We start from the raw sequence: 14,470 nt of genomic DNA on the forward strand, positions 1-14,470 counted from the left end.
AGTTGTGTGTCCACAGTGATTCAGTTGTATTTAATGAATAAGAGGGAGTCTACATTTGTCTGAGGATGTAAACAGAAGTGTTTCTCTTGCATCTATATGGCCAGAAACAGTCACACTTTTATTGTTTTTTTTGTATGTTGTGTTTTTTTTTTTTCCTTACATGAGCAAAGTGGTGCACAATAACAAACTAAATTGAATATCTGGCTGCGAAAGTAAACAAGTCATGCTTTTAATATCATCAGTGATGGCTCATGACATAATACATCCAACACTTATCTTTCATTGGTGTTCATGTTAATAAGTAAAATGTCTTTTATTTTTACTTTTATTTTAGACATCTGTACATATTTTTTTTCAATAAAAGTCTGTATGGTGATTTGTTTTTTTTTACATACAGATTATACAAAAGTACATTGTTGTCTATTCATTGATGTTTATATTAGTTCTTAGATACACAGGAAGCTGTGAGAGCAGCAGCAGCAGCAGTCCAGCAAAGGCAACACAGGACTTCAAACCGACCGTCGACTCTTCAACCGTCCAACCGAACATGATTCAAGTCGAAGCTTCCTCCTCGACTGCGTGAGGTTGGACGGTTGAAGGATCGGACGGCGGCGGTAGTGGCCTGGAGTCAGCAGCTCTACTTACGAAGCAGTGTCGCCCTCTGGTCTAGGATCAGCTTTAGACTCCAGCGCGCTCTCGCCTTAAGAAGCGAGCTTTCCTCTTATAATTAGCCCTTTGTTTAACACTGGACTTAAGGCAACGAAAGTGGTGAGACTCGGCGTCTCTCTTGAGGCTGGGGTTGTCCTAAAACTGACCCTAAATCAGATTGTTGAGCAGACTGACTCCAGGTCAGGAAAAGCACAAAGCGGGGTTACATTCACAGGTTTCCAACCTTCCCCTCTCCCTCCCTCCCTCCTCCCTCCCTCTCTCTCACAGCAGTGGTCAGACCCTTTAGTGAGTGCATGCAGGCAAGTCCTCCCACCGGCTCAGTAGATAGATGGTTCCCGTCCTTCCAGAATCTCTAGCCTCTCTAACCTACATCTGTTTCCATCACTTTAGCATATCTACAAGGGGTTGGACAGGTTGTCTCTCTCCACTTCCCTTTAATGGGGAATCTCTGGGTAAGACGGCAAATTGCCTAAAATTATAAAGTCTTGAAATGTTAAACAGGCCTGAGGTGTAGCTTCCAAAAAGTTCCTTCTGGGACGCACAGTCATCCACTAGCTAATCAAGTACTCCCCAGTGTAAATCCATGCAGGGTATCTGATGAGAATTTTGCGCAAGATGAAAGGCTAGAGAGCATTTGATCCTCGGTGTGCGTTTGGACAGAGTAGAGGTATCGTCATCCTCCTCCTCCTCCTCCTCCACCACCTCTCGATTAGCTTAGTTTGGACTCTCAAAGTGGTTTCCATTCGTTGGGGTCTCCTGCAGAGTCGTGTGGGGGATGTCCGCCTCTTTATGAGCATCCTTACGGGGCTTGAAGAAGTCGGACACGAAGAAGACCTGCAAGATGGGACATAGATAGGAATAAATAATTGCATCTGTACTCCTTGTAGTGAAGTAATTCCCATTTTAAGAGATTACAAGTTAGAGGTAGTCAAATCTATTTAACCTTTAGCTCTACACCTAATCACCTTTAAAACCACAGATACTTTAGAGGTGTGAATTAAAAAGCAGACTTTAATATCTTGACTACTATGACAACTACTATACTACTATATTTTCTCCAGAGGTTGGATTCAAATGACCAAGTTTTTATATTTCACCATCAGGACACTGTTATGTTTAATTTTTAGTGAAATATGTCGCTATTCTGCAACCACATAAAGGTAAAGAAAAGTCTGCAACACCAAAGGAGCGCCAATGCAATAACTTATTTGATGTTTCGAGCACCTTCCTCAGATGTTACATGTTGTTCTGCTGTTCTGCAACCACAAACAGCAGCTAGTATTGCCATAGGCTAGTTCCAGACGGTAAGCTAACCACAATTAATCACAATATTTAGAAACTGGGATACAGCCAAGTGCAATGCCAAAATCAACAATATACATTTCTCTCTTGTTTTGCATGTTCAGTCCTACTCACCAGCTTCTAAACTTGTCCTCTACTTCTTCCAGGAAGCAGAATTTCTAGTTCAACTGTTTGTTCCCTATTTACCATCTAATAAAAGCCCAAACCTGTCTGTTCACCTTTTCCCCATTTTAAATTCAAAGCAACATCACAGGTAGAGCACTGACTCACCACCAGGATGGCCATGAGGGCGCCCTGCAGGAGTCCAGTCAGCACGTCGCTCCAGTGATGTTTATAGTCAGACACTCTGGACAATCCGGTGAACACTGAGGCAGCAATCAGGAAAAACTGGAGTGTGGGTCTCAGCAGTCGTGCCCATTCAACCTGGAGTCGCGCCTGCAGATAGAGCTGAGAGAGAGACACACACACACAGGACATGTGTTGTGAATACAGATACATTTTAAAGCTGTGATGCACAACAGTGACACTGGCAATGGTTGCAAACAGGCCAGGGAGCATTTATGTAGATTCAGCTAAGTGAATAATTATTGTAGCTGGCGGCAATCATGCAAGAGTTGCAGGAACTAACTCAACTTAACTCAATTCCTCTTCCACACAAAGCACAATGCAGGAAAATGTCATACAAATGTCCCTGAACTAAACAAACATCCTCCTTTTTTAATATGAAGTTATCAGCACTACTATAGGCTTCCTTCTCTTTCTTTTAAAGGTGAGGACATTTCCTCCAGGCCACATTTCAGTTCATTAAACTGACCTTGAAATCTGTATAAACCTGATAATTAATAATCGCACCACCTCTGGAGCTGGATGACGTATCATGGAAACAATCTTTGGTCAGTTAAACATCATGTTCCATTGTGCCATAAAACCAGACTACATCACTTTGTTTGAATTAAAAACAGGGCGTGTCTCTTCTTTTTGTTTGAACCAAGGACAAACAAGTTCAGCCACTTCATCCAGATGCATGAATCTTTTCCTGTTATTAGTTCTTCTCTGACGTCATTTTCATTGGCAGTTGCAGGAAAGAAGGGCACTCCAGAGTATTTAGGTAAATGTTTAAATGTCAAGCTGCTGTTTCTCATTCTTGGACTTCCACCCCACACACAGAGGGAGAGCGAGCTCTATGCCGGTGCCAGGACTTTGTCCCTGTGTCTATTTATATCTGCTGGTGCTGAATGAATCAGCAGCCCGTAAAGTTTATCAGGGCCGGGCTCTGAACAAACACAACGATGCTGCAACCGTCAGAGCAGATCTGAACTGTCATCTATTCTGATCGTGACATAATCTTGAAGCGCTGCATTCAAAGGAATTGTATGGCATTTTGGTAAATACGTTTTCAAATTACCTGAACTATAACAGATTAATTTTCCATCTAATGCAAATAACAGGTCAACATGTTTTTAGTCAGTTGAAATATCATCTAGATACAGTAAACACAGAAAACTCTCACAATCAGCCAAAATTAAAAGCTGGCATGGTTATAGACTCGTTTAGTCTTGTTAAATTATAAAACTACTGTATACACTAATACAACTTCCTGACAATGGTAAACAGTACCAATCACAAAACAATGGTTTCGATCCAAAAGTTCAAAGGAACTGTGGCATTCTGGGAAATTATTGTTTGTATGCTAAATATGAAGCTAAAGCCAGTAGCCTGTTATCTTAGATTAGTGACAGTAAACTACAGGTAGAGACACAGATCATTACATCTCTAATTACGTTATATCTTGGTTTAATCCAATTAGATTCGTTTTAGACAGTCGTTACCACTGTTTCCCACTGTTTTGAGTCTTTATGCTAACCTACTGCAGCCAGGCTGTGGCTACATCAATCGGACAAGTATGAAAGTGGTATTAATTTTCTTTTAGATTATCTTTAGTAAGATTATTAAATAAGATTTTAATAGATTATCTTTTAATTATCTCTTAGCATTTTGCCCAGTTGCATGATATAACAAAATCAAACAAAGAAAGAAATGGGATCTGTTATTTAATAGTGTTCCAGTAAATGTATGGACTGATTTAATTGCAGATCAATAAGTATCTGGTGCAGGTACTTACTGCCAGGAACAGCATGCAGTACATGGAGAAAGAGGAGTGTCCCGAGTAGAAGGACAGCCTGCAACGGAAAGACACAAAAAAAACAGCTCAACACTTTTGCTATGCACGTACTTGATTCAATAGAAGACACAGTGACACATCTTGTATTAATATACTGGTCAGTCACAATTAGTCAGTTACACCGGTAACAAATTGTGTTGATGTTTGCAGTGTGATGTAGTTGTGCGTATATGATGAGGTGGATTTAAGTCACCCAAGTCCTCCCCTGCCTAAGCTGCTTCCTGTTTATAACAACAGCGCTGTGTTTTTATTACTGTTGTCTGCAGCAACAGACATGTGTGCACCACCAGTGTTATGTTACTGTACACAGGCTTATTTGGTGCGATATTCCACTCTGGCTCTTGATGAGGATTTGAAGGCTGGAATGAAATAAGGTGTGTATTTTCAGAGTCTGGACAGCGCTGTTGTTGACCCAAACACCTGCTGCCTGTTCCAAGAAGGGGGTTTACTGACTAATCCAGATATGTTTTCAAAGTAAAACCCTAAAACTAAAGATTATATTTGTTCTGGGGTCTTATAATAAGCCTGCTGAAAAGTACACCTACATAAATCGGTGTTATTAAGCTCACTGTTAGCAGCCATGCTAGTCATACTGGCAGTCAACAGTAGCACTGTTGGTCACTTTGTTTCAAATATAACATGAATTTTAACAAATTAATTAGATTTCAATGGAATAACTTCCCATCTAATGCAATGAACAGGTTGACAAATTTTCACCTAGTCGAAATATCAACTATAAACAGACAAAACTGTCACAATCAGCTAACACTGAGTGTAATTACAAAAATACAGGAGATACTAACATGACTTCCAGACAGTGGTTAACAATGCTCATCACAAAACAATGGTTTCAGTCTAAAAGTACCCATAGATACTGTGGTGTTTGTTATTTAAAACATGAGAACAGTTTAGCAGATCACCATGAAATTTTAAAGATCGGTTTGTGATTAAAACTCATCAGCTGATAATTTCTTGATGGAGAACAGGCCCCAGCTGGCTGATGAAATTGCCTTCTCCATTGGTAACCATACCCACATCCTCTGTGCTATCAGGTTAAAACTGCAGCTTGCTGAGACCCACTGAGAGTCTGTTTATTTCTATTAGGATGAAATATCTAATGTCTCATGATGTCCTGCCTAACAAGAAAGCTAATAAATTTCAGGATGCACTAAACCTTTGAGCACCGACAGCATTTTTCTCTTTTATATGAAAACAACCAGACAGCTCGGAGGCTAGGCTTCCTCTCTCCAATGAAAGTTAAACTAAGCGGAGAGAGGAATCATATTGCTGTAAGATGATCCAAAGCAGGCCACCCCACACAACCTGCTGTCTCCTGTCCTGCTGCATTCACCAGCTCTATTAGTGACAAGCAGACCATCCCCAAACACACACACACACACACAAGGGGAGAGAGAGAGAGAGGAGCTGGAAATGAACTATTTCCTGACTTGAAAGCCGTGGATATTTTTCCTCGACTAACCGGATCTTTATCTTGGCCCTGCTGATACTGTAGATGTTTGTCCCTTAAGCTTCATTAAAAAAAATTTATTTTAAAACACAGAGACCACAAAGTAGCATTGGGGCTCCAGGAAGTGTTGCACCACACCCTGGTAAATGTTCAGCAGATAACCCACAGCACAGCAGACTCACAGAAGAGACTGGGCAACATACAAGCACACTAACCTATAGCTAAGTAGAACTGCCTAACCTTTAAAGAAACAGAAGAGTAAAGTAGAAAGCTCCTTGTGTCCCATAATAATCCTTATAACACCTTAAACAACTGGCACAGCTGAGTCACTATTATTCAGGCCTCTGCTTCTATAATTACTGCTGCTCTCGGTGGTCGTTACTACATCAGGACGAGAAGTGGATATCCTCTCCTCCCTCCATGCTTCCTCCTGCTCTGAGCTGATAAGGAACGGAAATCATAACCAAAACAAGCTTTACATTCCTGCAATATCGCTCCGTTCCATGACGTCCAGTTTAATGAGCCACAAACCCCACTCTTGATCCTACTAAAAACATCCTCTGTGTGTACATATTAACTAGAAACTCAGCGTGGCATAACTTCACAGGGGCAGTCTAGTGCAATCCAAACAATTTTTTTTTCTTTTCTTTTTTTACACACTTGTAAATCAATGACTGAGACAATAAGGAAAGAACGTATTTTAAAAAAAGAAGTCAATAACTCAAAACAGTTGAAACAGCACAATAATGATTTAAAAACAAAGCTACAAGCCTCTCACTTAACCTCCAGTAACCTTTAGCTTATCACAGCAACACACACGTGGCTGCTACCTGTTTTCAATTCCTCATAACAGCTGTTCCATAAATTCTCCCTCCAACCGAAATGCCAGGATTTTTTTCCTCTCAAATCAAAGCGATTTTTCCTCTTTTAAAAAAAAAGAAAGAAGGTAGTCTCAGGTTATAAATTACTTTTAACTCTATACATGGTGTCACTCTACATTTTAGAGTATTTCATGTGTTTATGATTTTGTCAGATGTGATCATGTTTTCTCTCAGATCTTTCTATTTTTGTGTTTTTCTCTCATGTTATCATGCTTAGAAAGCAGATTGTTATCTTGAGCACTTTATTATAGTAGATTGAAACAAACGCCTACCACATCAAAGGAGAAAACCATTATATAATTATACATACTGACACATTCAACTATCGCCCTTTGTACTCGCAGCATGAGCATGTTGCAAAACAATGCACTCATTAATCTATTGAGCAACAAAATAAGAACCTGGAGTGGCACAAGTTTCAATTTTAATTTGAGGGCTTCTTGGGAAAAACTTCAGCAGCCAAGTCGATAAAAAGCCTTTCAGCACTTTCTCCTCAGAATCAACTGCGTGACGTGTTTGAACACCTTTATCAGCCTCTGACCTTCTCTCACTGAGTGATAGCAGTCAAACAATGCTCAGGGATACGTCAGGGAGAAAGTCAACCTCAAACAATAACATGAGGAGTTCTGACATACAACAGCACCTACCTGCCCTCGTTGACCATCGTCGAGTCTCCCTGGCACTTGAAATCTTCGATGTAAGCCCCTGGTGTACAGTTGATGAGCTTCCAGTTAGGATTGCAAACATCCAGGAAGTGCGGCCTGAGCCGACCAATGGAGTACTTGGCTATGTCGGTCAGAGACTGGCTCATGGCGGCACCGAAGAGGAAGGTACCGACGGCTTTGTAAACACAGGCAAGGTAGCTGCCGAAAGTCGACTTGGATTTGATGCGATTGAGATAAACTAAGAGGCACTCGCCAATGATCATCTGTGAAAGGGGGAGGGGATAGAGAGTTAGAGGTCTGCACAGAAATACAAGATGCCAAATAACAGCTGAAAAATGCAAGTGAGTGAAATCTATACCACATCAGAGCCAGCAATATTCCCTAATCTCATCAGCACTATTTTCATCTAAAATAATGGGTTTGATGTTAAAGTATTCAGATTATAATGGAACAGTTTTTGGGAAACACCCTTGCCCAGGCTAATTTGAGACGGATGTCACATTTCATATGGGCGAATATGGAGCCTGGTATCAGTCTTCTCACCTAATTCTGGGCACAAACAAGCTCATAAACTAAACTGTCTTACTATCCCTTTAAAAACTTTCTCCTAAAACACTAGTATAACTTTACAACTGTCCATGCTTCTGCTTGCAGGTTTCAAAAGCTCATGACCACAGGATGATGTCCACTTAAAAAGCTAATTATGTGTAATTTAGTTTGATCCTATAGTTTAAAGTGAGTCATGCCTCCTGTCAGATCTCATATTTGACCTTGTACAGTGTTCATAGCGATGTGCGATACGTCAGAGGAGTGACTCATGAATTCCCCACGTCGGTTGTGGTTGTCGTTCTGAATGTGTTCGTTGAGCAACGCTGCCATCAGATAACAGCCCTTAGGACTCAGACACATGACATAAAACGGGCCTGCGTGGTCTTATGTAGCTTTATAGTATTAAGTCATAGAGGTAACAACATCTGGGTAAAGGTTGAAGGTAGCTGTTTACTCTAAGTCTGTATTTTATGTGTTTACAATGGAGGTTGACTGTCGGCTTTATTTGATTCATCTATGGTGGTGTGGAAAGTTTCACTGTTCTCTACTCTAGTGTAGTCTGTTTTTTGTCTGCAAGTTGTCGCTGCAGCTGCAGACCAATCTAATGGAGATAAGTTAGAGTTTATGTTTCACGTTCTGGAAGCCAAAGAGTTTAGAAAGCAGTTTGTACCACATGCAATTAGGAGATGACGCCACAGTTAATGATGGTGATGGCTTATGCAAGTAACTGACAACACATACATTATCACGAAATAATGTATACAGCAGCAACCATGCATTAAGAGAAAAGAGGGAAGTGAAGAGTGTATAAGTGGATCGAGAGATAAGCAGCAAACACAAAAAAGGGAGGGAAGGTGAGAAAACGTGAAGTAGCATTCAACCGTTAGCAGAGAACAAAACATATACACTTACAGTGAGTACTGTGACGGGAATCATGACACCTCCTAACAACTGATAGGAAATGGTGTCGTCTTTAAGGGGGTACTTGATTGTATCGTCATTACAGAAAAAGCCCCGGCGGAAAGGACTGTGCCGCGAAGTGAGTATTGCAAATGGGAGTCCAGCTAGCAGAGAAGCAATGAGAGAAAATACAGGTTACAAAAAAAGATGTCACCGGGTCTCAGACCCCGACACATGATGCGAAGCAGGAGACGGCAGCCATGTGAGTGGGTCACACCAAAACGCTGCATCCCCTGCAGATATTAATGAATGGTTAAGTGCTGGCACAGATTAGGTTGAGTTCATTAGAGGATGTTAATATAGAAGAGTTAAACTTTAGAGAAAACAACAAAAAAAGACATTTCTGAGCAGGTTATTGAGGAGTGAGTCCTGTTATTTTCTCCCAGGCTGTGATGTGATGTGGTGCAGCAGCATGGGTCGTGTGGGGCGGCTGCAGCTGTCAATGTGTGTGAAGGAGCAGTGGTCTCACACACAATACTTTACAATACGTGACTGAAACTCCCACATTTTCTCATGTTTTTACTCATTTCCTCTTGCCGCTTCTTCTCAAGCTCTAACCGCAGTCAACTGAATTCCCACACCTTCATCTGACAAGACAGCGAATGGTTCAAATCTAAAATGACACCATTTCATATGAGATTCAAAATAAATCCATCACAGATCGAGATCATGATTACTTGTGATGCATTAAAGACTCTGTGGAAGAGATAAAATCACTGACGCACACACAAGCAAAAAGAAAAAGAAAGCAAAACCCGCACACCAGCAGCAACTTTCTGCCTCTGTCATTCTCTGAAAACAATCGCTCTGGTCCAGAGGAGCATTCCTGCTATTTTAAGGAGCAGAGAGGGACAAAGCACGCAGCCTGCGTGTCTGTTGCACTAATTAACAACAGTGACAGAAAGTTCTCCCAAGTGATCGACATAAAAAACAAAAGAAGCAGAAGAAGAAATAAAAGCTTGGCATAATTTCATATCATCCGTATTTTGATGAATTTGCGGTTTGGATCTTTCGTACGAGGTCGAGTCGGAGTGTTTAGTCGGACCAAACGTTCAGTGCTGGACTACTGATTATCCAACAGCTGATTAAAATGTGTTATTTTTGGCAAGATGTTGGTGAAACAAATGTACTCTGTTACTCTTTAATGTGTCTGTAGTGACTTTGTATTTACTCTATGGCTGTTTTTTCTTAGTTTTTCTGGGTCTTTAAGTGGACATCCTCCTTCCCCCTGTGGGTGAGCACCAACAAGGCCACAAACCTCACGCTGGGCAGGAAGCAGTAGCAGAACGAAACCAAACCCACTGTGCATATTTTGGTTTGAATGGAGGCAGATGTGCCTTTGTACAAATGGAGGGAGCTACTTATTGTGAACTCTGAATGAGGCTCTGGAAGTGTGTCAGTTCTGAACTTACTGGTCTTGCTGGCTCTGTCAGATATTTCTTACATCAGTAAACACACGTTTAACTAACGACAATCATTTCTGTTTTCCAATGCAGGTGTGCTGTTAAACCCTCGCACATGATATAAGAGGGCCTGGCACACCCTGGGATGGTTTAACGCTACTATTAACACCTATGTGTGTCAAGTCTACATATTTTCTACAAGACAGATCATGTATCTTTGTCATTTTCTACTTTGTTTTGTTTCCTACTTACGCAGCTAATGGGCAGGGCGAAGCCCACAGTGTAGAGCACTGTGGAGGTGATTGTGCTGTGGTGGAAAGGGTACTGGATGCTGTCGTCGTTACAGAAAAAGCCCCTCTGGTAGGGGCGGATCTTACCCAGGTTAAAGGCTGCCAGAGGCAGACCTCCTGTGGACGGAGATCAGGGAGGTCAGAGGTCAAGAGAGACACAGCAGAGAAAAGTGAGGGTGCTGAAAGAAAAGCGTTGAGGTCTTCAAGTCTGTCATCTTTCTGGAGGAAGTGACTCTGGTGATTTAGCATCGTGACAAATGGGAGAAAGATATAGATATGTATTTTTTCACAGAAATTTTTGACAGAAATGAGGGACCACAACTTTGCTAGAAGTTGATTTAAAAGATTAGACTGGTGTCATTCTGTGTGTCCGCCAATGAACCCAATGAAAATACCTAATTCCAACTGAATACAGAAAACGTTCAAAACTGAAAAAGTAGAAATAATTTTCTTAAACAGTTAGACGATGAAGATTTTCACCAAATGTTTCAAATTGGACCAAATTCTGTATTTGTTGGGGGCTTTTTTCAGCTGTGGATGTATTCACATTTGATCCATTAATGATAATTTATGACAGCAAGGTGCCGTGATGTATAGAAACATATCACCCACTGCTCTAACAGGATTTGGATACATGGACAAAACTTGTTCATAGCATCAATTCCTTGTTTCTTTTGGCCTTTTCATAACATTTTTTCAAAGTAGAAACTATTGCCCGCCTTATCCTTGAGTCAGAAAATGTGTATTTCTAGGCTAAGTGAGATGTATTACACAGTAAAAACACTCAGCAGCAATGACTTCATCACTCCAACAAAATATGACGTTATCTTTGGCTGGTTTTTCAACAGGGAGGCTTGTTGTTGAGAAGTGTTTTTCGATGGTGCCTTAACTCAAACTGGTGTGAGAGGAGCTGTGGACATAGCTTAACACTCCCTACAGATAAAGATAACAGATTATGCTAAATAGTTTTGACAGTTCAAAGTCTGAGTTTAATGCAGCTGTCATTTCTCTGGCTGTTTGGCCCATTTAGCCCATTGTACAGTGGGAAAAAAACACAGTCCTTTATCCACTCGAGCAGAACACGAAGGTCTGTCTTTGCACATTAACACGCAACGGCCACGGACGGCGGCAGATAACGCTCAAATGACATCACGCGAAGATGCACCTTCACCCATGAACTGCCTACATGAACGACTTATTAACTCTTCCTGGTATTTTTGCCCCGCCTGTCATTGACCCATGCAGCAGCTGTTGACACCTTCAGCTGTGCCATCTTGGGTTGACTGGCTACAACAGCTGGAAATGACCAAGTGTCGGGACAGAAACGCGCCGAGGCCAACAGGAGGACCCCACCCCCCAGAGTCATTTTCTAAATGCAGTAAACAGCAGCGTTGCTCTTTGATTTTGCTTCTTCATCTGCTGAACTCTGAAACTATAAACTCAACAACACAAACACAAGAACAGACATAAAAAAAAGAAAAAGAAAAATGTGGGTATTTTAACATACAGTAACATTTCCATTGAAAATTTAACAAGACTCATTGGCAGCCTGCAGTCTACTCTCTAATTATACCCTTCAGAAAGTGATAGAAAAGTCCCTTCTATTCAAATCAAGTTATGCTCTTGATTCATGTATGTGCATGTTTGCTAATATGCAACCTGTGCATGACTGATGCAGAATAACCAAGTTTGCTTAACTGCATCAGCCTAGCACACACAGTCTGCCCAGTCATGCTGCATCACAACGCACACGTGCTGCTGTAAGGCGCTTACTAAATTATGTAATGTAAAATAGAGCTCTAGCCTCGAGAGTTCAATATGTCAAAGGCCCAAAGTGTTTTGTTTTTTTGTTTTGTTTTTTTACTTATTGTGAATTTTGACTTTGACTGTGCAGAATGATGCTCAGTAAGAGAAGGACTCATGTTAAAGCTTGAAGTTTACAACTAGTCTGGAGGCCAAATATGCAACATAACGTGTAAACCTAATGTCACAGAGAATGGACTTTACAGTGGCAAGTAGTTTTTTCAATTAGATTCAAAAATTGTTTCACTGAACCTTTCGTGTGAAAACCACCTCAGACGTATCAGATCAGTATTTCTATAGGGCTTAAAGGCGTAACTATGTATACAGTATGTGCATGGGTTCTTTATGTGTCAGCTGAGGGAAAGCTGTAGAAGTCACGATACGAATCAATAATTCATAATTAGATTTAAAGCCACAGAGACAGTGTCTGTGCCTACGCAGCAGAAGAAAAACAGAGCAGCCCTGTGAGCACTTTCACAATGATTCCTATAATCTAATACATAAAGACTTTGGCTGGCTGAGAGAGAGATTACAAAATACTCTCAGCCCGATGTGGGAACAGTGGAGGAGCCCGCCATTTACTGGTTTCAGACCACAGACAGCTGTGACAGTCACGAGACCCACAGGAAGTAGTGGCATTTATGAGAGGGGCACAGCAACCTGCTCAACCCATGGAAGATATAATTATATTGTTAAGCATAAATGCCATATACCCTCTCAAATATGGGGATATGATGCTTTTACATTGTCATGCATGAGTCACCTTTTGGATTTTAGGCTCGTGCTCAGACAGAACAACTGATCTGAAGACAGCACCTTAGGCTTTCGGAGCTTGGAGTCGGATGTATCTCTCAGTGTTGTTGTGACATATTATTGGCCAAAATCAACTAATCAATCACTGAAGAAAACAATCAGCAGATACAATAGTAAAAAAAAAAAAAAAAAAAAAGTATAACTAGTTGCAACTAAAATCAATTTGGGTAGAAAATAGCTTATTTACAGTCAGGTTTATGGGCTTCAGCTTTCACTATATGAATGAACTAAACATTAGTCAGTGAATTATTACATAATTAAACATTGCATAACAGGGCAAGTACAATATGACTGATATAGTCATCCTGATGATAAGAATTATTGCAGGAGTGTGCTGTGTTCAATGTGTAATCACAAACTGTTGCACTCTGCAAGTCAGCATCATTATTAACCCTTTGATTTCCGTGAGCGTCTTAAACCATGGAAAAGACTTTGGAGAGGTTGTCATTTGCACACAATGGAAACAAAGAGCAGCTCATTCTTCATTGTAATGAGGAAATAAATCAACAGCAACCATCGATACCAATGGGAAAGGCACTAAATCGATCACATGTGATTTAAATAAAATAAAATAAAAATACTGATAGATTAGTGAATCCATTAGAGGTTAAAATAAATATTAAGTCAAACACAGTAACGTCTCAGTGTAAACACACTCGCGAGCTACTCAACATTCACCACTCCCTTCACGTGACGGCAAGCTGTTAAATATCCGAACAGTAGGATTATATCAATACACAAATCGGATTATAAATCAATAATAGCAGCAGCAAGAAAACAGTCAGCAAAAAAAAGAGGTTTAAGAACATACCCAGGATCAGGCAGGCTATGTCCAACAGGACAAAGGGGATCCCTCTGGTCTCGAACATGTTTGCTCTTGTCTGTCTCAGAGTCGAGTCCCCGGCTCACTGCGTCCTGTGCTGTAATAAACACCAGGGGGATGGATGTGGTTGTGGATGCTCCTCCTCGGTGCGTCGCCCTGTGTCCGCTTCCGAGCGTGCGAAACCGCAAAAGCACAATCAAACGTCGACGCCCTCGTCTAGAAACGCAACAAACCGGCCCCGAGGCTGCAGGCAGCACAGAGCAGAGGCCCACTACAGCTGGTTGTGTTTGTGCGTGCGTGGGGGAGAGAGAAACGCGTCTTTAAGTGTCGCTGCTGTCAGTGGCTGCTGCTGGTGGTGGTGGTGGTGGTGGTGGTGGTGGTGAGGAACCGCAGCTCGATACCGATACCGCCACACGGCTGCAGCCATGGTGGTCCCAGAGCCGCCCGGAGCTGTTCAACCGAGCCGCCGCAACTTCTCTCATCGGCGGGGACGACACCTGCCACCTTCCGAGGTCTGCAACCGGTTTGGCGGATCCAGGGAGAGCAGCTCCGAGCGGGACCGAAGCGCCAGGCCCGATGCTGCCTTCAAGGACTACCGGAAATATCGGAAATAAGAAGCTTAACCTAGTTCGTGACCTCAATGTTGATTCGCCCCCTAACTA

General features: G+C 41.6%; 1 protein-coding gene across 2 annotated transcripts; it reads right to left on the reverse strand.

Annotated features, from left to right (window-relative positions):
- Window positions 1-288: 288 nt before the first annotated feature.
- plpp1a (phospholipid phosphatase 1a) lies at window positions 289-14,470 on the reverse strand. 2 transcript variants are annotated; one of them, XM_083983494.1, is made up of 6 exons: window positions 13,797-14,470; window positions 8,629-8,780; window positions 7,150-7,430; window positions 4,094-4,151; window positions 2,242-2,418; window positions 289-1,503 (listed from the first exon to the last, which is right to left on the reverse strand). In XM_083983494.1, exons 1-6 carry the CDS (start codon window positions 13,852-13,854, stop codon window positions 1,384-1,386), a joined length of 846 nt encoding a protein of 281 aa, XP_083839620.1. In that variant the 5' UTR covers window positions 13,855-14,470; the 3' UTR covers window positions 289-1,383. The 2 variants fall into 2 exon arrangements, with proteins under 2 accessions (XP_083839620.1, XP_083839619.1); XM_083983493.1 differs by lacking the exon at window positions 8,629-8,780 and adding an exon at window positions 10,332-10,486 and having other exon boundaries at window positions 13,797-14,465.

The sequence above is a fragment of the Trachurus trachurus genome (assembly GCF_905171665.1).
Source record: "Trachurus trachurus genome assembly, chromosome: 12".
Lineage (NCBI taxonomy): Eukaryota > Metazoa > Chordata > Actinopteri > Carangiformes > Carangidae > Trachurus > Trachurus trachurus.